General features: G+C 44.4%; 1 protein-coding gene across 1 annotated transcript in view; it reads left to right on the forward strand.

Annotated features, from left to right (window-relative positions):
- The window catches only part of CCDC3 (coiled-coil domain containing 3), a 39,439-nt gene that overhangs the window by 2,664 nt on the left and 12,753 nt on the right, over nucleotides 1-24,022 (forward strand). Inside the window, exon 2 of the mRNA XM_048499240.1 lies at nucleotides 2,866-3,040. Coding sequence (XP_048355197.1) covers nucleotides 2,866-3,040 — 175 coding nt within the window. The remainder of the gene's footprint in view (nucleotides 1-2,865; nucleotides 3,041-24,022) is intronic.

Genomic DNA, 24,022 nt, shown 5'->3' on the forward strand with positions numbered 1-24,022 from the left:
TCCTCAAGCAGGGCTTTCTGGCTCTGACCCCAGCCTGGTAGAACTCTCTGTCTATTGAGACCCAGACCCTGCGAGACTTAATTCAATTCCACAAGATCTATAAAACAGAGATGTTCCACCAAGTACGTGGTTGAAGGAGTGGGAGTTTAGTTGGCCTCCCCCCATCCTCCCCCCGTCCCGCCCTCTCATCTTCTCCCTTTCCCATCCATTCACTCCTTCCCTTCCCTTCCCTTCCCTTCCCTTTCCCCTCCTTTTCCTTTTTCCTGTTTCCCCTTCATTGGTTCCTTATCCTTTTTCCTTGGAGGACCTTTGAATTCTAGGGCACTACTGGTTATCTGCCTATGATGATTTATAAGCCAACTCCCTGTTAGGAAGAAATTAATATGACATAATAGGCACAAATTAGAACATCACCTTTTAATTGTGATTATAGGTTTAATTTTATTCTTTTTTACCCATATTATATTGTATCTGTATTTATTCATTGTTGAAAGCTGCCCTGAACTTGACTTTCTTGGGAAAAAGTGGGATATCAATAAATACATAATCTTGAAAAGAGTTGTGAACTACATGAGTGAGGCCTTCTCTGTTCATAGCAGGAAAGTCACAGGATTAGTTTTTCCCAGACAGGTATCCCTATTCCTTCTCTCTCCTACTCTAGGCAAAAACCAACATATTTGCCAGTCACCAGTCTTGTAGAAAACAGATTCTTGAATTATAAGTTCTTATGTCTTGGAAACACTACACTTATATTTCAAACTTTATAGCCGCCTAAACAAATTAAACCCGTATGCTGGGCCCTTAAGAAGACTGGTACATTTAGAACAGATGTTGGCTTAATTTTACATATGCAGGTTTTACATGTATTTACGTGTATTTTATATGTATGTTATGTGTATTTATTTTTTTCTTGTTATTGGTGCTGATTTCCTCCTTGTGAAATTATCAGAGGACAAGTTCTCCTGGGACGTTTCAATTAATGGGCCAACTTTTGAAAGCAGACCTGTAGTTTATTTGTTGGTTATAAACCAGCACTCAAATTTCTGCTTTCTGCAGGCAAGAAACAAACCCTATGATGTCCAAGGTTGTTTCTGGGATGGTGTGTTATTTTGCCTAAATAAAAAAAAATAGTTTCACTAGGGTAATCAGATGCAAAAGAGGAGAGGTAGTACGGTATAGTGGTTAGGGTGCTGAGCTAGGATCTGGAAGACCCAGGTTTGAATTTCTACTCTGCTGTGGAAATTCATTGGGTTACATTGGGCTAGTCATACACTTTCTGCCTAATGTAATTTTTAAGGGGAAAGATTTATAATATGCCTGTGCGGATAAAATGGAGAAAATAATGATATAAACCACTTTCAGGTCCCACTAGGGAGAAAGGTAGACTGAGGTGGGGGAGAGAAATGAAGTAAATAAAATAAAATAAATGCTTCTTTTCTTATTGTTGCTAAACTGCTGCCACCACCTAAACTCATTCTTCTACACAACTATGCCAGAGATAGATTCTCAGTCCTTGTTTTGTTAACTTCTCATTGAAGGAAAAACGTTATGACACAATAGATGGCACTGCAGCAGAAGGTGGTAAATGTACATATTCAGCCTCTGAACATGAAGGTTCTATTAAGCTATGGCAGCTAACAGCCATGGATGGATCCTTCGTGTTTGGACCAATAACTCTGTAAAGCAAATGGGCATTACTTCTTTCTCTCTTTCTATATGTTCTCTATATTACACATTGTATGAAAAAGTACTTACTTTTGTTTATGCTAAATATAGTTCTTCTTCTTATGTAAGAAGACCCTAATTACTCTGTGACTAACAAACCAGAACTCAAAAGTATTTTGAAACTTTGGCTGTTTCCACACAGGCGGAATACAGCATCCCAGGGAAGCTAAAAACAGCATCCCTGGGGAGGGGTTCACACGGGCGCCGCTGCCGCATCACAGCAGCAGCGGCCTTGCAATCCCCAAGCGTCGTGAAGCCGCTGTTTCTGAACCTCACTCCCTGAGCGAGGTTTTTTGGAAACAGCAGCTTCCAACCGCTGTCATGCAAACGGCAGTGGCTGGAAGGAGCCATTCTCCCCTTTCCCGAATGCCTTACCGTCCCTCTGACCTTCGGGTGCAACGCTCAGGCCAGGGAACACGCCCCCCCGCCCTGTGACTCCAGAGCTGTCATGCAAGGCGGGGGGGGCGTGTCCCCTGGCCTGGGCGATGCACCGGAAGGTCGGAGGGATGGTAAGGCATTCGGGGGATGGCGCATGGTGGCCCAAAGTGTTGGTGGAACTGCTGCAGTGAGGGCAGGGGAAGGTGAGGAGGAGCACAAAAACCCAAAGAAAGCTACATGGATGCTTATCTCTTTCCCTTTCTCTGCAAAGGGAGAGGACATGTAGCCCTTCCAGAGCTTTCATAAACGGTGGGGATTCTTTGATCTGAAGGCAGGGTGATTGCTGAAGAGGGGGAAATGTCTGTGCAACTGAGAATTATACCTGAAGGGAATGTATGCTCAATGCGAAGGAGACCACAAGTGCATAAAAAGCCAATGTCAAATCCTGGTCAACAAACTTGTGAAGAAACAGCTATTCAAAGAGACAGTAACCTGTCTTCTGTTTAAATAACCTGCTTTGAAAAATTAGCCAGGAAATGGGTACTAATTTAATAGCACATGGGCATCATACACTGAATGCCACTCAGTTACTTTTGGGAGGCCTGGAAGGGCCTTGTTTTTGTGATTACAGTCTGGGTCTGCTGCCATATTCACTCAAGTATGGGCCAACAGGGAGTCAGGAGAGTACTTTCTGTGATGGGTGGGGGGGGGGATAGATCTTGCAGTTAGATATGTAACTATGATCCTGCCTTTCTTTTTCAGAATGGATGAGAACTACAACCTCCTTCCACATGGTGTTAATTTCCAGGATGCAATATTTCCAGATACCCAGGAAAACCGAAGGATATTTTCGAGCCTCTTCCAGTTTTCCAACTGCACTCAAGGGCAACATGCTCTAAACTTTGCCAGTGACTGGGAGATACAAGAAGACAACAGGGTAAGGATGTGTGGATTTCCCCCTTTTCCTAGCAGGCAGCCACCCGAGCAAGTGTTACAATATGGTCCTGCAGAACCAATTATGTAGATTCCCTTTATCTGTAGTGCTCAGGGCTTGAACAGAGTGCCTGGCAACACGGACATCCAACATATTTTTAATCTGCGTTCAAACAGAGATACGATTTGTAGGAATGCTTACAACATCTGGGTTTTGGTGTATTCTCCCGCACCAATACAGCAAAGCTTTAAAATCACGAGATGATTCCTTGTAACCATGGTGGAGAAAGAATGGCTGTAGGGTATTATTTAAGAAACTGTACCTATTGTTGGTAATTCTCTCTGGTAAGAGATACCTTTGCATTACAAGCAGAGTGCACTGACGCAAAACAGAGTGGAGCTTACCCAAGCATGCGTGTGTGTGCTGACAACAAAGACAATTTGGAGCCAGTTCATATAACTAATAAGAGTAGTCTTTATTAGTGAACTCCATTCTGGATAGAAAAGTGGAAAGATAAGTTCTCTATTCTAATCTATTTATCTGGATGGTGAGAGATATTGTCTGCATCTCTCTGCACACATGGCGTGAGGTGGTGGGGTGAGTGCAAGAGTGTTGGAGAGAGGAGGAGGAGAAGTAGGAAGGAAGAAAGGAGGGAGTTCCCTGAGAGTAGCAATCTACACATCAAAGAGATAGTGTCAGAGTGGTAGAGAAAAGGTGCCCAGAGTCTTGACCCCCTCTAGCTATCTGACTCACTGAAGTCCTTCTCTGTCATTGAGGCAGGAAACAGCATGACGTCCTTCACTTTCAGCATCTATTATATTTATCCTTAAGTGGGAACCTGCAAGAAACGTGCGGGAGGAGCTATTCCATTCCTACCACCTTTGCTTCCTCCACTCTCCCCCTACTTCTCTCAGTTGCTCAGTCAGTATTTCTTCCTCCTGCCACTCCTCTTTTTACTTTCTCTCTCTTCCATGCCTGTTACTTTCTCTTTCTGCTCTCCCTCCTAGCCGTCCACTTGCTCCTCCCCCCACCCCTAGCTTCAGGTGCTCTCTTGAAATCAGAATGGATCTCCCAACAACGGAGATCAGTTCTCCCTGGGAATCTTGGGAGTGTCAGGTTTGGGGGGTCGGGGGAAGCAATCTCAGCAGGATAAAATGTCATGGAGTCTAACCTCCAAAGAAGCCATTTTCTCCATGGGAACTGATTTTTGTCATCTGGAGGTCAGTTGTAATTCCCGATGATCTCCAGCCTTCACCTGGAGTTTAGCTGATCAAATCACTCTGCTCCGCAGGCGGCTAATGCGTGTGAACACATACAAGCTTCTTTCTTAACAAAATAGACTACGGTATTATTTCTTATTTTAAACAGATTTTTTTTAAAAAATGTTTCAACGATTTAGATCCCCTAATATTGAAAGCTGTAACAGCATTAGGTCAGCATTATATTTATATAGTGCAGTAAAGGGTTGGTGCCATTTAGTGGAGCAAGGAAGTTCTCAGTTCAGATTTCACCAGCACCGTGGGCTGCTTCTTCCTTGCACAAAGAGCAGGAAGCCTCCACCTTGCATGGGGACATGATGGCAGCATTCCTGGGGATATTTCTTGTAAACTGGAGTGAAAACCAGCTAACGTTGCTGTGGGTGATGCATCCCTGCTTCCCTGGAAGGCAGGGCAGCGTTGAGCTCTGTTCTTTCATTAGCATTAGGCAGCTCACTGCCACGTCCCATTTCTCCCATCTGAGCCTTTTGAAGGACTTTGTTTTGCTTTCCCTGGCAAGCTGGGCTGTGTCACTGCAGCAATCCAGGTATAGGTTTTTTACGGGGTGGGTTCGGTGACTGAGGGCTTTATGGCTGTTCCATTCCATGCATTGTTTCAAGCAAGCTGAACATGTAACGGGAGGGGTTGGAACCCGAACCCCCCCATACCTACGTCCCAAAGGGAAGGGAGAGGAAGGTTGCTGCAGCAAGGAGAGTCAAATGGGGTCTTTGTGTGGATGCTGTTCCTGTCTAGCGCCATTCCACTTGCTGCTGTTACTGCTGTCATGTGGAGCATCTTTGTGCAGGTGCAGCCCACCTCAATTATGTAGGATGACTAAATGAAACCTTCTTTTGCAAAAAGAACATGTCTTTGTTTACCAGTTGCTGGCTGGGGAAATTTGGTGGAGGGTTGGGAAATTCCCTCAGATTCGTGGGCAGAGCCTGTGGAGGGACTTTAGCAGAGTATTGTGATATAAAGTCCACCCCCCAAAAGAGCTATGTCCTTCAAGGGGGCAGATCTATGTACTCTGGAGACTGGGGAGAGATCTCCACAGCCCAGCTGCAGGTTGGCAACTCTAGCTTGGTGTGTGATTTCTTTATGCCAGACATCTGCAGGGCAGTCATTTACATTATACCCACATCTTCAAAGAGTAAATTCCAAGTGCAAATTGGAGGGTGAAAGTAGGAGACAGGGAGGTTTATGTAGAGGTGATAGGGGCTATCAATGACCATGTCCACCAAAAGGAACATTGTTTGGCAATGTCTTCAGCTTACGCTTGTCCCAGGAAATGGAAGTGGTGGGGAAAAGAGATTCCTCCCCATCAAAGGCAAAATAAGAGATACAAGCACCACTGAAAAGTCCTTCAAGAGGATCCTGTAGTGGAGGGAAGGAAAATGGAGCGACCATGCACATGTGAGCTCTGGCACACATCTTCACAATGGGACTGGAGGTATGGGGTCCATGGCTCCTGCTGGAGAGGATGGTAGATCAGAGACCAAGACACTGAGCGCTCCAGGGGAGACAGCTGGGAATCAAAGATGCCTTGAGGGGGTGGTGTGGTGGCAACTCTCCACACCACCATGGTGTGCGAGATAGTGTGTGCAGATTGCTGACTTGGTGTGGGAGGACAGGGCAGGAGAGGGTCTGTTGGTGTGCAGGCCTCCCAAATTGCCACGTGTCTGTGGCCTACTGTGGGGCATCACAAAAAGCCAGGTACCCAGTGTCATAATGATAGGGGACAGACTCGCATAAAACAGGATTTTTGTGTATACATCATGAGGGACAAAGCGATCGTGTATTGATGGGAAGCCCAATGAGGATAAAAGGGATGGTTAATCTTGCAGCATTCTTTTTCCCATAGTGAGAGACTGAGAAATCATAGGAGAGATTAGCACCATTCAGACAACAACACTATAAGGAAGGAACCCTTATAGCACCAGTTCAAAATAACTGGTCTTTCACACTTTCTGTCACTTTAAAGGTCAGGAGCCCAATCAGGAAGCCCACAAAACAACAGGGAGACTTTCTAACTCGTCTTCTACTGGCCAAGGACTGTCTGTTCTTCTGTAAGCTCCCTTTTCCTTTTATAGATTCCCCAGTGAAACCTAATCCTGCAAACCCCCCTCCCCTCCACTTGAGTGAACAGGGGAGCTTTTCGTTAAATTAGCTGCTGAGCCTTTGAAGCTGAATTTGTAGCAATCTGTTATTCTTTCCTGGGCTCTCTTACAGGATTTTCTAATCCCCCTTCTTTGTTCCTTTAGTTGCAGTTCCCCCAGGGGCATGATTTGCTGGCTGGCTGGTCTCCAGGACAGATTTGAGAGACATACAGTAGAAGTATGCCCTTCGGGGGAGGGCGGTTTATAAACCTAATAAATAAATAAATAAATAAGTGTTGTGGCACTTCTGTCTTAGGCCTGGTTTAAGCACGCTGGACAGGCAAAAGAATGCTCTGGGGAGAGGCACCTGGCGATCACCTGGAGTCGACTTTAACCTGGGCTGTTAGCCTTTGAATAATAGAATTATAGAGTTGGAAGAGACCACTAGGGCCATCAAGTCCAACCCCCTGCCTTGCAGGAACACACAAAAGTAGAATATTTTTGCCTTACTGCTTAATGTCACAATAAAATCTTACCTTACATTTTTTAAAGAAATGGTTGGATGATAGCCACTCTGAGCTTTTGGGAGAAATGGCCACACACACAAACCTCTTAGGTACTGTGGTTGCCAATCACTAGATGAGACCAGGAGATCTCCTGGAATTTTGACTGGTTTCCAAATGACAGAGATCAGTTTGCCTGGTGAAAATGACTGCTTTGGAGGAGGACTGTATATGGAGTTATAACCTGTTAAGTTCTCTCCTGCCTTCCCCGAGCTTAAGTTCCCTCATACCTTCCCCTCATTTCCAGGAATGTCCCAACCTTGAATTGGTGTCCCTAGGGTCGTATCAAAATGCCTCTGCAGAACTGCCAGCAGTGCTCAGTTCCTTAATTCTCTACTTGGTGGCCTGCAAAAAGGATCCCCAGATCCTTTACTTGCTTCCTGGGATGCGTCCACACATTAGTAATGCTTAAAGGACAGCTGTGGATGATTGCTGCAGTACTAGGATATACTGCTGTTGTCTGTAGTCTCTTCCTTTCCCTGCTAAGATGTTGTCCAGGCTGGCTGGGAAGGATGTTTCTCCAGGGTGTTTGCTTCCATGGCAGAGGCTAGGCTTATTCCTTTCACATGCCTAGGCAATATGCTGCTGGCCAGTCCATTAGGCACAGTCTGCTATGCAGAGCTTTCTCAAATAAAAAAGGTCAGTCCTCCCTGAAAGCTTTTTTCATAACAGCTGTGTTGAGAGCTAAACCCATTTCATAAATATGCTAATACTTCTTTGTCTTCGAAATGAAACAAACTTGAACTGAGGGGGTTCCTGTGCTTTTGCAAAAGAGAAAGCAATGAGCATAGAAAAATAAGCACACTTAGAGTCCAGTGGAAACCAAGCATTAATTTGACATAATATTACCAAGATAGCTGGCCTGAGCTATTACAACTATCTGTATTAGCAGAAAAAGGTAAAGCTTTGTAGCTCTGTCCTTCTGATAGGACTTGACACCCAGTTCAAAATGCTTCTATTAAGCTCTGCACTTGAGGGCCCTTTACATACATAAGAAACATCCCCTTCCAATCATTTTAATGAGACAGCTCTGACCAAAAGCAATCATGTCCCTTTTAGGAGATTTAACGCTACATAAGCCACAAAGAACCACCGAGCTTTAAAGGAAAGGCATTTAGAGAGACATGTAGCACAACCCTATGGCTTGAAGAAATCACACTATGCTCTATCCTCACCATACAATCACAGGACCACATTTTTAGAATCATAGAGTTGGAAGAGACCACAAGGGCCATCAAGTCCAACCCCCTGCCATGCAGGAACGCACAATCAAAGCACTCCTGACATTTAGTTGACATTTGCATTGAGACACTGGATTGTCAAATACACTGCTCTATAGAACAGAATCTCTATATAGAATCCAACAGGATTTTCTGGACCCAGCGCAAGCTTGTTCTCAACCCGATTCCCTGGAGAAATTCTGTGGACTCTGTGGGTAGCCTCACAACGTTTTAGAAAGCTTCAGACAGAAGTGGCAGGTGAGCCTGGAAAATTCTACCCCCTTCTCCATTTCCTTATGTGCCCTCCCAACTGTGACTCCATTGTCACACAGATATTCCTTAAAAACTGCAGCCAGGTGGCAGCTGAGAGAACAGGGACCAAAACCTAACATATCTACATAGAGAAATTTCAAGCTTTATCCAAAATGTGATTAGACAGCAAAGGGTGGAGACTCTTCTCTGTTGGGCTTCCAGTTCCCCCTCCCCCAGTACTGCATCATAAAACTTCTACTTCTTTCTGTGGCTCTGTCACCTACATTTATGACCAGTTTTCAAATGAGAATGGCTTTACCTGTAAAATGAAAAACCGTACTTAATCCCTTCCCCTTTAAGATGAAATCAATAAAAGGCAGAGAATTGAAAGGAATGGTAGCCCTGAGAAACTTTAGAAGTGCTTTAGTAATCATCAGTGGACAATGTAGTGCTAAATTGCATTTTATGTTCAAAGCAACCACCACAGATCAGGTCAGAATAAAAGATGGGAAGACAACAGGGAAAACACTGGAATTTAACCAACAATATCACTGGATTCTCTGTATAAAAACTGAGTGAATGGTGGCGCCACCACCCTAAGTAGAGTTATACCTGCTAAGGCTGTTAAAGACAGTGGGTTTAGAAAGCTGTAACTATGCTTAGGATGGCACTGAGAGGCCAATTGTATACTGCTGCTCTGCCCCACAGTGAGGGAACATTTCTTTGGGGGCAGAGATTTCTTTGCAGATGTGTTCTGTGTTATGGAGCTGCACATCCTGAAAGCTCCGCTGTTAGTGAGAGCGGGGAAATCCTGATGTTTTTCCTTGCTTCAAGATTTCAGCTCCTTCCAGTCTTTCCTCTTCCATTCCTTGTGAGCATTTCCAGGGACTCTATGGCTGGCTTTGGTGAAAAGCATAAAAATATTTATATAACAGAAATATTGTTATAGCACAGAAATAGAGGTATATCATAGAAATAACAATATAAAAATTTAAAGGGTTTTAAACACTCAGCCAACCAGTCTTGCAAATAACCGGGAGCAACCCAGAAGTGTAGGCAGGCAAGCCACGCAGGAGGCAGTGGGATGCCTCCTTGTTTGTAAACAGAGAAATGCAAGGAGACCCCACCATGACCCCACTGTGGAGTGAAGAGCCCTGAGGAAAGCACTCCATGCATAATGGCAGTTCCATGGCAGTTCCATTCTAAATAGCTATAATGGAAGCACCCTGTTTTTGTATTCTGACAATGTGCCTTACTTCTATATCTTAATCATTATCAAGGAAGTGTTTCTAATATTACAAATAGAAAGTCGTGGCATGATATCAAAACCAAATGTCACACATTTGACTAATGAAGTGCACTGTGCCACTGTTAATGGGTGTGGAATTTTTTAAAATAATTTTCAGAATAGGACATAGTTGAGACAAGGAAAATTTCAGTCAGGCTTCTTGTATTTTAGCCCCTTTCAATTCTGCCCCTATCCCCAATCCATCCAGGGTATATACATCTCCCACTCATATATGATCTCATATACAAACTCTGTTGTTTCTGGAGATGTGAAAGACATGATATATAGAAACTAGGAATGCCCAGTGATGGCTGAATTTTGGAAGGAAGGACTTTGACATAGTCTTTGAAGTGCTTGTTTTTGGAGATATCACAGCCATATGCTGCTAAAAAGGGTACAGCTTAACAGACTATTAGCCATTTTTAGTAAAAGAAGAGTAAAAACTGAACGTGCAATGATGTATGGTGAAAACAGCAACTACTTAACGGTGATGTCTTTCAAACTGCAAATAAAAGAACCCTCAAATGTATTACATTTTATAGCTTGTTATGATTTCAGAGCCAATCTCATGAGGCTGAATGTTGGAAACAATAAATACCATCTCTGGAAGAGATAAATGGACACATATTTTTTTTCCTGAAGTTGAAACCAAGAACTCCTAATTCTAAAATTGATGTCTAGGATTGTAAGAAGTCTTTTCTCATTTCTGGATCTTAATCATTGCTGGATACATTAAACACCTCTTTATATCAGTCTGGAAATTGCATATGCAGCATCTCAAAAGAGGAGCAAGCCATAGTTTGAGGTTCACCAGGGACTGGTGGTGGTAGAAAGTACAGTCAAGCCACAGGTGACTTATGAAAACTCCGTAGGTTTTTCAAAGCAAGATATTTTTGAAGGTGGTTTGCCATTGCCTGTCTCTGTATGGACTGAAAGAGATTTGAGAGAACTGTGATGGACCCAAGGTCACCAAGCAGGCTTCATATGGAGGAGTGAGGAATCCAACCTTGTTCTCCAGATTAGAATCCACCACTCTTAACCACTACAGCACACTGGCTCTCACACCAGCCTCTTTTTTCTTATTTAAAAATACTATATTTTGTGACTCTAATGGTAGGATAAATAATTATGGATCTGCTATTAGTTGTAATATGTTTCTGTTGTAATGCTGCAGGCTTGAAACCTCTTTTATATTGGCAACTTCTGGTCAGAAAGATTCAGTTCTGGAAACTAGAACTCTATTGCAGATAATTCTCAGCAGCATCCTAACAAAACTACAATTCCCAGGGTTCCTTGACGGAAACTCTGAGATCTGCTGGATCAGGTAATATAAATTCCAGCAGTATGACAGTTATATACTTTTCATTTTGTTCCATAACTAAAACCTTACCAGGAGCTATCTTTGCATTTAAAAGCACATTCAATCAATATTAGCAACAGCTCTTCTCACAAATATATGGAATCTACATAACTTATAACGCCTGTCCACATACCAGCAGAATAGTTGGAGTTTCCCTTTTGTGAAGGCAGCATTTATTTATATCACTGTCTCCTTTCACAGATGGAAGTAATTAATATGTATGGGATTGCCCAAGCCAGTTCTTCCCACAGAATGTTGCTGGAGGCATTGATAGTGCAGATGGTTTGTAATGCTGGTGCAAAAAGTACTTTGGCTAGAATAGTAACGTGCATTACAAGCACCTCCTTTGCCGTTTTGATTCTGCACTGATTTGTTTGAATTCTACCTTTTCTCCGAGAAGCTTCAGGTAGTCAATAAGGATGTTGTCCCATTTTGATTCTCACAACTCTGTGTGAGGGACTGAACTGGGTTCCCTCTGAATAAGCATCATGGAATTCAAATCATTACCCCACATTGGCAGGAACAGACAGTGATGAGGCTGAGTTAGATCCAAGGACTTCTACCAGAAGCGCTTTCCTACCCAAAGTGGTTCCCCTCTTATTTCATCTGCCAAAATGGATCCATGCAACCCAATCACATAGAGAGAACAACAGACATAACAAGGCAACATTAAACAACACTTCGACATGGAAAAACACTTCTTAAAAGGACAGAACACTACCCACCTCCGTTTTTTCTGTTTGTTATATTGGCAGCTATAGCAGAATTTCAAGAACAGACAGTGATGAACTAGAGTAACAGAATCATGCTTTAGTTAATTGCATTCCCTACATTTCAACCAGTGTGGGTACAAAATACTGTTATCTATAAAACTACATTTCAGGAATGCCACACAAACAGAGTTCATTGTTTCCCTGTAGTATTGTTAGGATGCTTTTCAGAATTATCTGCAATAGATTTCTAGTTTCCATAACTGAATCTTTCTGAACAGAAGTTGCCAATACTCCCAAGAGTATGAATCTTGCTAAGAAGGCATGAAGGATCTTGCTAGGAGGTTCTGTTTTCAAATGTTACCCAAGCCCATCCTCACATCTTGCTTAACAGGCTATACATTTAAATATCTGGACAGGGGCTATAGCTCTTTCTACTTTCAAAAAGATGCATGCAGAAAGAAATGGCATGTCTAGTTAAGGACAACTGGTAGCAAGTGAAAGGAAAGATCTATCTCTGCATAAGAACTGGGGAGCAGCTACAGGTCAGTGTTGAAAATGTAAGTTCAGTAGATTCTGCATGTTCTTAGTGGCCATTTCCTTAATGTCGGGGCATGCTTCCCACTCCCTGGATTTCACAAGAAGGGTTTTACAAGGATTTCACATGAAATGTAGCATTGTGCAAAGTTTTAGGCAGCTGTAGGTTTGGGCACAAGATAGATACCATGTTTGAAAGAAATGGGGTGTCCACAAGGCTGGTTCATGGTAGTTTGTTGCAAAATTCAGCTGTCTCCTGCTAGGTAGGCCAACCAAGTACTGTTATGTTGCCATAGGAACTTGGCTTGGACTGCACCTGAAGAGGAGGATACCCACTTCATTGTGATACCACGAGCATGGGTGGCTTGGTGCTCAGCCTAATGGTGCTCAGGATCTTAGTTTTGGGTAACAGTTCTGTAACAAGATTTGTGGTCTTCTCCTCCTCCTCCTCCTCCTTGAAAGGATTGGGGAGCAGCAGGCATTCTACAGTTTGGGGGGCAGGCAGCAACACAATACCTTTCAGTAGCCTTTTGCTGTCACAGAAGGTGAATTCAGGACAACAAATAGCTGATAAACACCATTAGACATCTTCCTGATGCAGATTATTTGTGGATTATTTGTCCACCTAGCCCCATCAACTCATCTCTTCATTGTGACATAGATTATTGGGCTGTGCCATACAACAGTGGGCTGCACTGGATGGAGGCAGGCTCTTTGTAAAATTGAGTCAGCCCTTTGATCCATCTTGCTCTGTATTCTAGTGGATCTCCAGGGTCTTAAGAAGAGAGGGGGAGGCCTTTTGCAGTGCTTGTAATCCTTTCACTGGAGATGCCAGGATTGGACCAGGTACCATAGGCATGCCAAGCACATGCTCTAACACTGAGCCACAAGCCCTCCTGATCAAAGCTGGCAAAGTTTGCCAATTGCATATCTGTGCAGATTTTTTTACGCTTCTTGAGTGAAAGCCATTAAGAATCCCAGCTGATTCCTTTGGCGAAATTAAAATTCAGCAGCCTTGGGAGAGGTTAGCCTACTTTGCGGTGCTCTCTATAAGACTAAAACTTTAGCTCCCCTGGAATAATGGCAGGCCGCAGTAAGGAGCTTAAAGGTTTCAAATGGATGACTACTGCTGAGAAGTGTGGGCTCCTGCTTCAAGGGGTTAATTGGCAGCCCTTTCATCCACCAAGGGGGAATGGCACATGCTGCTTCCTCACTTAAAGCTATTGGTAATTATGCAAAGCTGCAATTTGAACATGTCCTGCCAAACACACTAAGCACTATGTCATTCAGGATCTCCTGGCAGGATCTGCAGTATTGGTAGGAGTCCTACCCCTGCATATGGGTCTCATTGATACAAAGCAGGCTTGCTTTTCATCACTGCAGAGGGTGGGAAAGTCAAGAATGCAGAGTTGGCAAAATAACAGTTTGTAAGAATGGGGTTTACTTTGGTCTTTCATTTCTAAATGTCAGTTATCTCCCCAACTATTTTAAAAAACTAGGAGCCCCAGAAGCCATTTCTTCCAACAGTAGCCAATCAGATGTTCCATGGATGGTCACAAGCACAGCTCATGGAGATAGTTATCCCCTCATCTCCTGTTGACCATGCAAAGTCCCTTTCCAGCTTGAGGGCTAACAGCTATTGATAGACGGGTTGTCTGTATAGTTTTAAACCATCTTTATGTTCCATCTGCTTCTGCTAGTCTATCTCCTCTTCAGTCTGAGATCCAGTTAGGTTAGCGACACTGGTCAAAGCAAAACTGGCGGCATTGTGGTTGGCTAGGGATTTAGGCCTCCACAGGCAAACCCCATTCAATGATCTTTTTCTTTTGTTCTGAGCCATCTCAGTGTTTGTCCTTTCATCCTAGTCATGCCAGCAACACAGGGCCAGTTCTGACAGAGTAGGCGGTTTATCAGCGGATAGGTGTGTTACCAGAGAAAGATAAGTGCGGTTGAAGATGGCTTGGCACAGCAGACAAATAACTCCACCACACAGTAGCTTCACTTCAAAGAAGGAATTTTACTTTCAGGTGCAAGCTATATACAGTGAATATCAAGGAACAAACCGGCAGCATGCTTCGCAGTAAACAAGAATCCCTAACAGATAATGTGCACTGATAGTGCTCCACTAATATACAAATACTGCCCAATCACTGAGAAGGTCACAGCACCGGATCAGACTGGTTTGGTTCAGTTGCATCAGGCTTTTGCCAACTGACCCTGGATGACAGGTGCTGTCATTTAGATCTCCATGATCTGTGCACAAGATGCACACCTCTTTATTTTGATTCCCTGACAAGTTCTTGGGGCAAGTCACTGAAGAGCCTTCTTGAGCGTTACATAAGAAGGAAGGCAACGATAGACTGCAGGTACTGAGCTTATACCTAACAGTCAGCAATATCCCTGAGGAACTGAACCAGGTATATAGTCTTAATTTGAGGAAGAGGGATGTCAGCCTCCAGGTGGGATCTTGGGATCCCCTGGAATTACAGTTCATCTTGAGACTACAGAGATCAGCTTCCCAGGAGAAAATAGATTCTTTGGAGGGTGGACTCCATGGCACTGTACCCCACTGAGGTCCCAGTCCTCCCCAGACTCCATCCCCAAATCTCCAAACTGGATCTGGCAATCCTTCCTCCTATCCTCCACCAGTGGTCTGGGCGGCCTGGCACGCCTATGAGAAGTAAACTGGCAACCATAGTGATATGGAAGGTGGCAGGCCTCCCCTCCTGTACCCATACGTCTACCAGCCAGATATAGGGCTTGCCAGCACCCAGCACACCTGAGGCTGCCTCGAGTGGCAGGAGACAAATGGATGGGGGCACTAATGCCAAAAATTGGTTCTGGCAGTGCACCAATATGGGAATGGCTTTGCTCTGTCAGGGCGATGCTCTAGGATGTACCCAAAACTCTATAGTAAAACTATCCTCACTCTCTGCCTTTGAATGTTGCCAGGGATTGTCAAAATATCTTGAACTGACCTGTCTGTAACACTACTGCATCATAAATGTTGCCGAGCATTCAGAGATTAATTATACTCATTTTTCTACTTTCAAAAAGATTTACAAGCATCAAACTCATTTCTCTAAGTCCTCTTGGTGGTTCGGTAGTTAAAAATTTCCCTAGCAACAAGAGGGATCAAAAGTCTTGCAAAAATAGGCAGGGAAAGAAAGGCCAGTATTCTTTATTCCCAAAAGATTTTTAAAGGAAACTTTCCATGAAAGAGAGTATCCTTACACTGGCACCCAAAATAGAGTTACAAATGCATTGGTTAATGGGCTTAGAAGGGTATAACTCTGCTCAGGGAATCTTTTGAAATCTATCAAGGTTCTTCAATATCAACATTTCTGATCCAGGTTCAAATCCCCTCTTTGCCATGGAAGCTTGCTGGGCAAGTTACACAATCTTTACCTAACCTGCTTCAGGGTATATTGGGAGTGGGTTCTGGTTTTACCATATACTCTGGCCGTTTCCGCACGAAGGCAGAAACGGCCGAGTCGGCGTTTATGACGCCGACCCGATCATCATCTGGGACCGTCCCGGCGATGGACGGGTTCTGGGAACAGCCGGGCAGCCGGGTCCCATGGGAGTTAATCCGGGCGCTCTGCCGACTGGTGATGTTCCTGGCCTCCGGGCGCTACGCCTGGAGGTACCTGGGGACACGCCCCCCTGACTTCTGCGCCGCCTGCTCCAGCGGGCGCGAGGGCTTAGGCTGCGTGGTCCCCAGGCCTCGCGGACGTGCCAGGAGGCCTGGGGACAAGGTGAGTGCCGGGTGGCGAAGCCGCCGTGAAGCCGCCGCCATCTCGCTCGGCAGCGGCTTCACTCGCGGCGTTTCCTCAAAAAGAGTGCCGTAAAGCCTGGGGAAACGCCGGCTTCAGGCCGGGAGGGCGGGCGCCTGAGGGCGGGCGCTGCTGGCGCTGGTGCAGCTGGGCGCTTCCGTGCGAATGGCGGCCTGGAGACGGCGTTTTTACCGTCTCCAGGTCGCCATTCATTGCCCGTGCGGAAATGGCCTCTGTTAGACATCTCCTTTGGCCCTAAGAGACAGCAGTAAGAAATGTTTGGGTAGTGGCGTAGTGGTTAAGAGCAGGTGCATTCTAATCTGGAGGAACTGGGTTTGATTCCGTGCTCTGCCGCTTGAGCTGTGAAGGCTTATCTGGGGAATTCAGATTAGCCTGTGCACTCCCACACACGCCATCTGGGTGACCTTGGGCTAGTCACAGCTTCTCGGAGCTCTCTCAGCCCCACCCACCTCACAGGGTGTTTGTTGTGAGGGGGGAAGGGCAAGGAGATTGTAAGTCCCTTTGAGTCTCCTACAGGAGAGAAAGGGGGGATATAAATCCAAACTCTTCTTCCAAACTCTTCTAATGTCAAAATGCACCCAGACCTGGTTCTCATTTTGTTCATGCTGTTCCCATAAATTTATCTAAAAAGATCTTTGTGATACATGTATTTAAGGAAAAGCACATGTTTGTTTATTCTTTTAACAGATTGTTGGGTAATAGCAGACATCTGAAAAACAAGACTGGTGCAAGAAGGGAACAGGAAGATGCTTAACCACTGCTCCAGATATGAAAATAAACTAGGATTCCTCTAGACTTAAAAGTGTGGCTATGATAGCTCTTCCCTCTGTCCTTATTCGTCCTCTTTTTCCATTTTTTTGCATTGCCCTTTTTCGACTGCCTTGATTTGGCAGTTGCAAAGAATGCAGTCAAGCTCCTGAAATTATGTGACTTCCTCTTAACTGAGGACAGTAGTAAAAAGAAATTATTTGGGCCTAAGTTGGACAGTGTCCTTTAATAAACTGTGGTCCAGGCTTTTAAGAGGTTCCGCCTGTACCTTCCATTAGAGAGTTCCTTTGTGTGCCAAGATGGATTGCAAAATAAATGTCAAAATAAATGTTAAAATAGGACTAAAAGATCACTTCTTCCTTAAACTACAAATGACACTGCGGGTCCTGCTTACTGGCAGCTGGATGAATTTCAGTTGTTTTCAGAGACATAATATCCTGCCTGTGCTTTTGTGCTTCACCAAATGTTCTGGTGTGGGCAAAAAGGCCAAAACAAACCTATTCACAGAAGAGAAACAACAGCTCAAATGAAGAAACAAAGGCTTCCCATAAATAACAGAACCAAGACATATCACTGAGTCTGAGTCAGGTTGAAACAATTGGGGGAAATGAAGACAGACAAACCACATATGTTACCCTCAGCTATTTAGAGGAAGGGCAGCATAAAACTGTGACAGATAGATAGATGGTGGTAGGAAGTGCCATCAATTAGAGTTATGATGACCCTGTAGGGTTTTCAAGGCAAGAAACTAACAGACATTGTTTGCCATTGTTGACCCTGGAATTCCTTGGTGGTGTCCCATTCACATACTAACCAGGGCTGCTGCACCCCTTCCTTCTTAGCTTCCAAGAGTTGATGAAATCAAGCTAGCCTGGGCCATAATAGTTTTTACTTTATTTTACTTTAATCAACAATATCCTGCCTTCTCCAGCCAAAACTGGGCTCAGGGCAGCTAACACACATTTTAAACAACAATCTTAAAACTCCACATAAATAATAGTTAAAACATTCTAATATATACATTCAATATATAAATTACCAAGATGGTTTGCTACTATAAATCACCCACACCGTACCCATATATAATCCTCACACTCCCCAGTTTTATAATAGGAGAGGCGGGTGCATGTGTGTGTGGACTCAGGGGCCAGATAGCACAGTTTGGACTGAATAATACAATTTGGACTGACATCTTCAGTTGTAAGCCCAGTGGTCTTACAGGCCCTGTGGAACTGACTTATATTTCACAGTACCCTAATGTCTGCTGGGAAGGAATTCCACGGAACAGGATCCAATGCTGAAAAGGCTCTGGTGGAAGTCAGCCGAACATCCTTGGGGCCGGGAACCATCAGTAAATTGCTATTGCAGGGTCGTCCATGGGCAATATTGAGAAGTGCAGTTGCAAGGATACAATGGTCCCATGCCACTCAAGGTCTTAAAGGTTAGAATCAAAACCTTGAAAATGATCTGGAATTCAACTGGTAACCAGTGCAGCCAGTAGAGCACAGGTCTAATCTGTTCTCTCACTGGTGTTCCAGTGAGTACTCTCACGGCCACATTTTGGACCAATTGCAGTTTCTAGAGCAGTCTCAAGGGCAGGCCAGCATTACAGTAGTCTAGCCTGGAGGTGACTGTCTCATGGACCACTGTGGCCAGATCTGTATGGGACAGATAGGGCCAGCTGTCTGATGAAGATGGAAAAAGAGAAGGTACTCCTGGCTGTATGTGTGACCTGGGCCTCCATGGACAAGGAGGACTCCAAGAACACAATGAAAGCAGGTGTTAAAGACTCACCAACTAAATTTGGCAGCTGGAATCCCCATACTGGCCCCACTAGACCCAGCCACAGGACCTCGGTCTTCAATGGATTTAGTTTCAGCCTACTTTGGCGTAACCATCCCACTATGGCCTCCAAACACTGAGCCAAAGTATCTGGGGCAGCGGCCGGTTGGCCCTCCATCAACAGAAAAAGCTGAAGGTGTAGAACTGGAGATTAGATGAGGTGACAGAATTATGGGTTGAATCCTGTAAATTTGTTCCTCTAGCAGTGGTTCTTTCCTCTGGAGAGAACTCCTTCCACGGAGTAGAGTGCTTCTGCTAATGGAAAGGATTTACCAGATGTAAAGCCCATGACTTTACATTGAACTCTTCCTTTTCCATTTAAAACTGTTCACAGCAAAGTTTCTCCCTGACAGAAACTTTCTATATTAAACTAAGCTTCTGAAATACCAGCATGAGCAGCCTTCATTCTTCCAAGTCAGTGGCATTCTCAAGCCTCTGGAATGCCTCCCACCCATAATAAATTATCCTTGCTCTTGAAAACGCTTAACAGATGTTAAGGAGATGAAGAACCAGCTTCATCCTCTCTATTAAAACTGGGAGTTATTTTAAAAAAGCTACCAGTGCAGGACATTCTTCTGGCTCCAAGGAGACTATTTCTGGTCCAGAACTTCCAATCACAACTTATTTTTACTTTCAAAGCAGCAAAAAGCTTGTGCTTAGGAGGGGCAAGATGTGTCAGTAGCCTATGTGCTGCAAAGGGCAGTGTCAACCCGTGGAGATGCACTAACATCCTGTGTATAAAGATCCATTTCATAATCTTGTAGTAACTGCGACAGCAAGGCCAAGCCTCTTGAAGCCACAGTTGCATTCACACTGTGGCCAACAGAGCTCTGTCCCTACCCCTCCCACTTGTGATGGCCTATTTAGTACCTCTTTTAGAAGGCTTTGACAGACATTGTTTGCCCCCTTCTTCTATTCAAGACTCCCACCCCCTGCCTGGATCACTTCATCATAGCATTTCTATTGCTACATGTCTAGCTGAGAAGGGCAATCTAGTCTCCAGCTCTGCACTGCTTTGTTTACTCTCTCCAACTCTACCCAAGTGAGTATTCTGGGTGGGATTGCTCTTTAGCTTGCTTGCTGCCCTTTAGTCTGGCCATATACTCCCTTTTGTCTATCAGAGTTGTTGCTATCCTGTCAGAGTTCCATCTGCCTAAGAGTCTACTATATGCGAAGGAGACCAGGTTGCCCACTATGGGGGGGGGGGGGCAACCTCTTGCTCCTGTCCCACACTTCTTCTGCTGTTGGTGGAGAAACAGGTACAAAGTGTTTTGGGGGGGAGGGGGAGGGTGACATTGTGCAATGTTGCAACACCACTGCCAAGTATATTCCCAGAGGAGATATCATGACAATGCTCTAGGAATTCCCCAAATCTCTGATAAAAACCATAGTGATTTGGAAATTTCCTATGGCATTAACATGGAGGAAATTTCCTGTGTTTCTGTTCCCCCTCAAGAGCTCCACACTGATGTCATCATGTTGCCAGTGGTGTAGTGACACTGGTAATTAGACAAAAACTATATAGTAAAAGAGGTTTCTACAGTTGAGTTTTTGTCCAAATACCAGAGCACAATGTATTACCATTAATGCAATGACATCATTTCCAGTATGCCCCCAAAATGACAACACCAGCCTAGTGTTCTTTATGCTGCCAAGGTAGGCCTCATCCGCTGCCAAAAGCTGATTGATGTGGGGGGGAGGGGGGAGGCATGTCCCAGCAATGTTCCTTAGGATGGCTGAAGGCAAGGACATGGAGATAGCCATTCCTGGCTTCCTGCATGGGTACCTCTCTCCCCAAGGGGATGAAGAGTGGAGGGAACACATATTGTCTTTGCCTATAAGGATGCCTGCATAAGGATGGAGGAATTGGGCCAAAGAGAAGGTGCTCCTGAACTGGTGGAGGAAGAGGAGACTTCAAGGGTGCCTTCAATCCCTTCCCTCTCATGCTCAGGTTTTGGGGTCCAAGATCACTCATGTCTCCCAATCCCCTTGTCTAACACTCTAACCATTAAACAACACTAATGGGGTGAGTGTATGATGGGGTGCGGGACTCCTGTCAGAAGAAGATCAGACCATCTCCCAGGGATAGGCCAAGGCCTCTCCTGAAATGTGCATCAAGTATGCCATCACCCCAGTTTCCTATGTGAGTGAATGGCAGAGGTGGTACTGAGCAGTGGTGGGATTCAGTGGTTAGCACCACTTCAGCAGAACCAGTTGTTAAATTATTTGAATCCCACCACTGGAACCGGTTGTTAAATTATTTGAATCCCATCACTGGTACTGAGCCTATCCTGGCAACTATTATGTGTGCTTGGGGCTCTGTTGTCAGGAAGCACAACACGTCTGAATGATCTGTTTATAGGGCATGGAAGTTACCTTTTAGTTTCCAGGCCCTGGATCTTGCCTCTTTATTCAACAAAGTTTGAAGCCTTCCTCCAGCTGAAATGTCTTTTGGCCAATTTGTTTTTGGGGCACAATTGAAGTTGCAGGTACCTTACCTCTTTTTCTAACTTGAAGGTTTTCCCATTTTAGAATTTTATAGTGCTGCTCCCATCATTACGATGGAAAGGAAGAGGGAGTCCATAAATCAAAAAAAGCCCCGTCTCAAGTTGTCTTCTTTAACAGGGCCTTTTAAGGAAAAGTTGGACAGCATCTCTACAGAGCCCTTCCAAGATCTGATCCTAAAACCCTATTCTCAGATCTTTGGCAAGATCTCTGACAACAATAAGACCCTTTGATTTTGTGTCCAGGAACTCTCAGGCAGGGTAGGAGCAGTTATCAGTAATTAATAATGAATGCAATGGAGAAAACTGCGGCATTCTATGAAACTTGCATATTATGTAGATTTAAATCCAGTGCTGCCCTATGGCAAAGCATTTGTTTTCTGTTGTATATATGTCAGTTCTATTTATATTCAACAAACAATTCTTCTGGCCTATGATAACAAAATTTTAGGAAATGATCTAACTCTATAAACAAAGTCAGATTTTTAAAACATGCAAATTTAAAATGCATATCACACTGCCTTGTAAAAGACAACCCTCCATTATTTTAAAAAAATTGTTGGAAAAAGTTTTGCAAAATAATCTCCATGTGGTATAGAGTTCAAAGATAACTTTATTGCCTGGGGAAATATTATGTATAAACTATCAGAAATCCTGATAGTGTCCTGATTTTAGGTCTGCTTAATTAACCCACATGTAAAGTCCTCGGGGGAATGAAATCTGGCACTCACATTGTCCTCACGAGGGTACAGTGTGGGTTCATCCAAAGTTTTTTAAATCTTGTTTTTATCATGGGAGCAGGCAGAAAATTACAAGCTTAAACCCTTGAGTAGCCATTGAAAAAATCTCAGGTAGATGGGGTGGGGGCGGGGGCGGGGGTGGGGGCGGGGGCGGGGGAAGGAGGCATCTCCCTCAGACTTTGGAAATGCACTGCCACAGTGAAAGACTTTTGTCTGCCCAAGCAAGGCATGTCCAGCCCCTTTTAAGACCCAAATCCAAGCCTCCAGGGCATCACCACAGGCTTGGAGACAGATAGCTCAGGTGCTAGTCTAGAAGGGGATGCCAGTCATCTCCTGCATAACTGGCAGCTTGGTGGGAATTAAGCCCCTGTGGCAAGTCAGTAGCCTTCCAAGGGTGCCACTCAAGCAGTTGCCTGGCCAACCAATCTAGTGGCTGCCGGTCCTATTTACTCCATTTATACCCTGCCATTCCCTCCAAAGAGGAGACAAAGTGGCTTACATCATTCTCCTCTGCATCATTTTTATCCTCGCAAGAACCTATAAGCATATAAAGTGGTCCAAGGTCACCCAACACGCTTCTATGGGGATTTGAATCTGGGGCCACGCTAACTATTATGCCAGACTGGCTCTCAGATCAGGCATTGCTGGCCTAAGAAACAGGCTGACTTTGTACAGGGCAGCAACATGTGTTCCTATTTTCCTCACAGTCACAATAGTCTTATGGGCCTTGTCCAGCTGCTGTAGAGGAGAGGTAAGCATGACCTTAAAAGGCTGTTCGAGCTGGAGCAGGTTTGCTCATTAAAACAGAGACCAATCATATCTCTTCAAGCCGTTCTTGGAGAACATTGTATTTTGTTGGGTTTGCAACAGAAAACAATTTCACTGCTGAGCAACATCAGCGGTCTAACAGAGAAATCAATTATGCCTCATAAATTCCACTTTCAGAAAAGGGCCAACACTGCGCTATTTTAAGGCAAAGGGAAATTTCGCTCCGAGGGCCTTCTGCATGACAAATGTGCAAACATTATTTAGTTTAGTTAACACAGAAGTTTTCCCTTCTAGGAAACATTTTCCTGGTATTTTTTTTCAAGATGATATTTTCATAAGGCTGTTTCTCTTTGGATATTCAGAATTACTTGCTTTTAAAGCCTCTGTACCATTTGATTGTGGAATGTGCTTATTTCATGATTATAACTAGAGCCAGTAGCTACAGAAGTCTGTGTCTTGTTTCCATCTCCTTGGCTGAGTGCTGAATTTAGCCATTTGAGATAGAGCAGCAGGAAAAGCACACTGTTTGGGAACTGGATTGGCAAGTGGGAGTCTTGGCTGGCAGAACTGTATGCTGTGTAGCTGGGGAAACAGATGCCACTCAACTGCTTCACTGGCATATTTGTAGAGATGTTACGGGAATATGGCAAGTCTTGCATAATGTCTCCATACCAGGAAAAACTGCCTAACCATGAATGAGACTGTTGCAGCTGGAAAAGAGGCTACTTTCACCCCAGGTAAGAGGGATGTTGAGAGCCACCATGGGCTCAAAGGTTCCACCCAGCTCCCCTCCATGACCCTGATCTAAATCAAATGTCACCCAAAACAAACCACTTATAGGCATAAAAGAACAGGTCTGTCTGTCCATCTGTCTATTTATGGCAGGCATAACTCATCAGAGAATAAAGCCAGGAGGATCAAAACTGGCCACCAGCTTCAGAATGACTGTGGGAGTTCTAGGTCCAAAACCAAAAGTCATGAGAATATCCTGACCCAGTTGAGACAGTCCACCGCCCAGTGCTATAAGGGTCTCTGTATGTGGCAGCCCTAACTTACAGGAAAATAATGCTACATGTTTGAGAACTGGCCACCAACCCCAGAATGGTACTGGACAGTGTCAAAAATGAAGGGAAGTGACAAAAAAGGAATGAATTAGAATTGGAAGGGAACCAGATTATCTTCACAATAGGCAGCATGCTATAAGAGAGCTTTTAAGCAACCTGTCATGCGTCTTTAATATTCAATCCACCGTGGGAGGTTGCTGGGTGTCACATACGCTCATCC

Source organism: Sphaerodactylus townsendi, linkage group LG06 (genome assembly GCF_021028975.2).
Source record: "Sphaerodactylus townsendi isolate TG3544 linkage group LG06, MPM_Stown_v2.3, whole genome shotgun sequence".
NCBI classification, from domain to species: domain Eukaryota; kingdom Metazoa; phylum Chordata; class Lepidosauria; order Squamata; family Sphaerodactylidae; genus Sphaerodactylus; species Sphaerodactylus townsendi.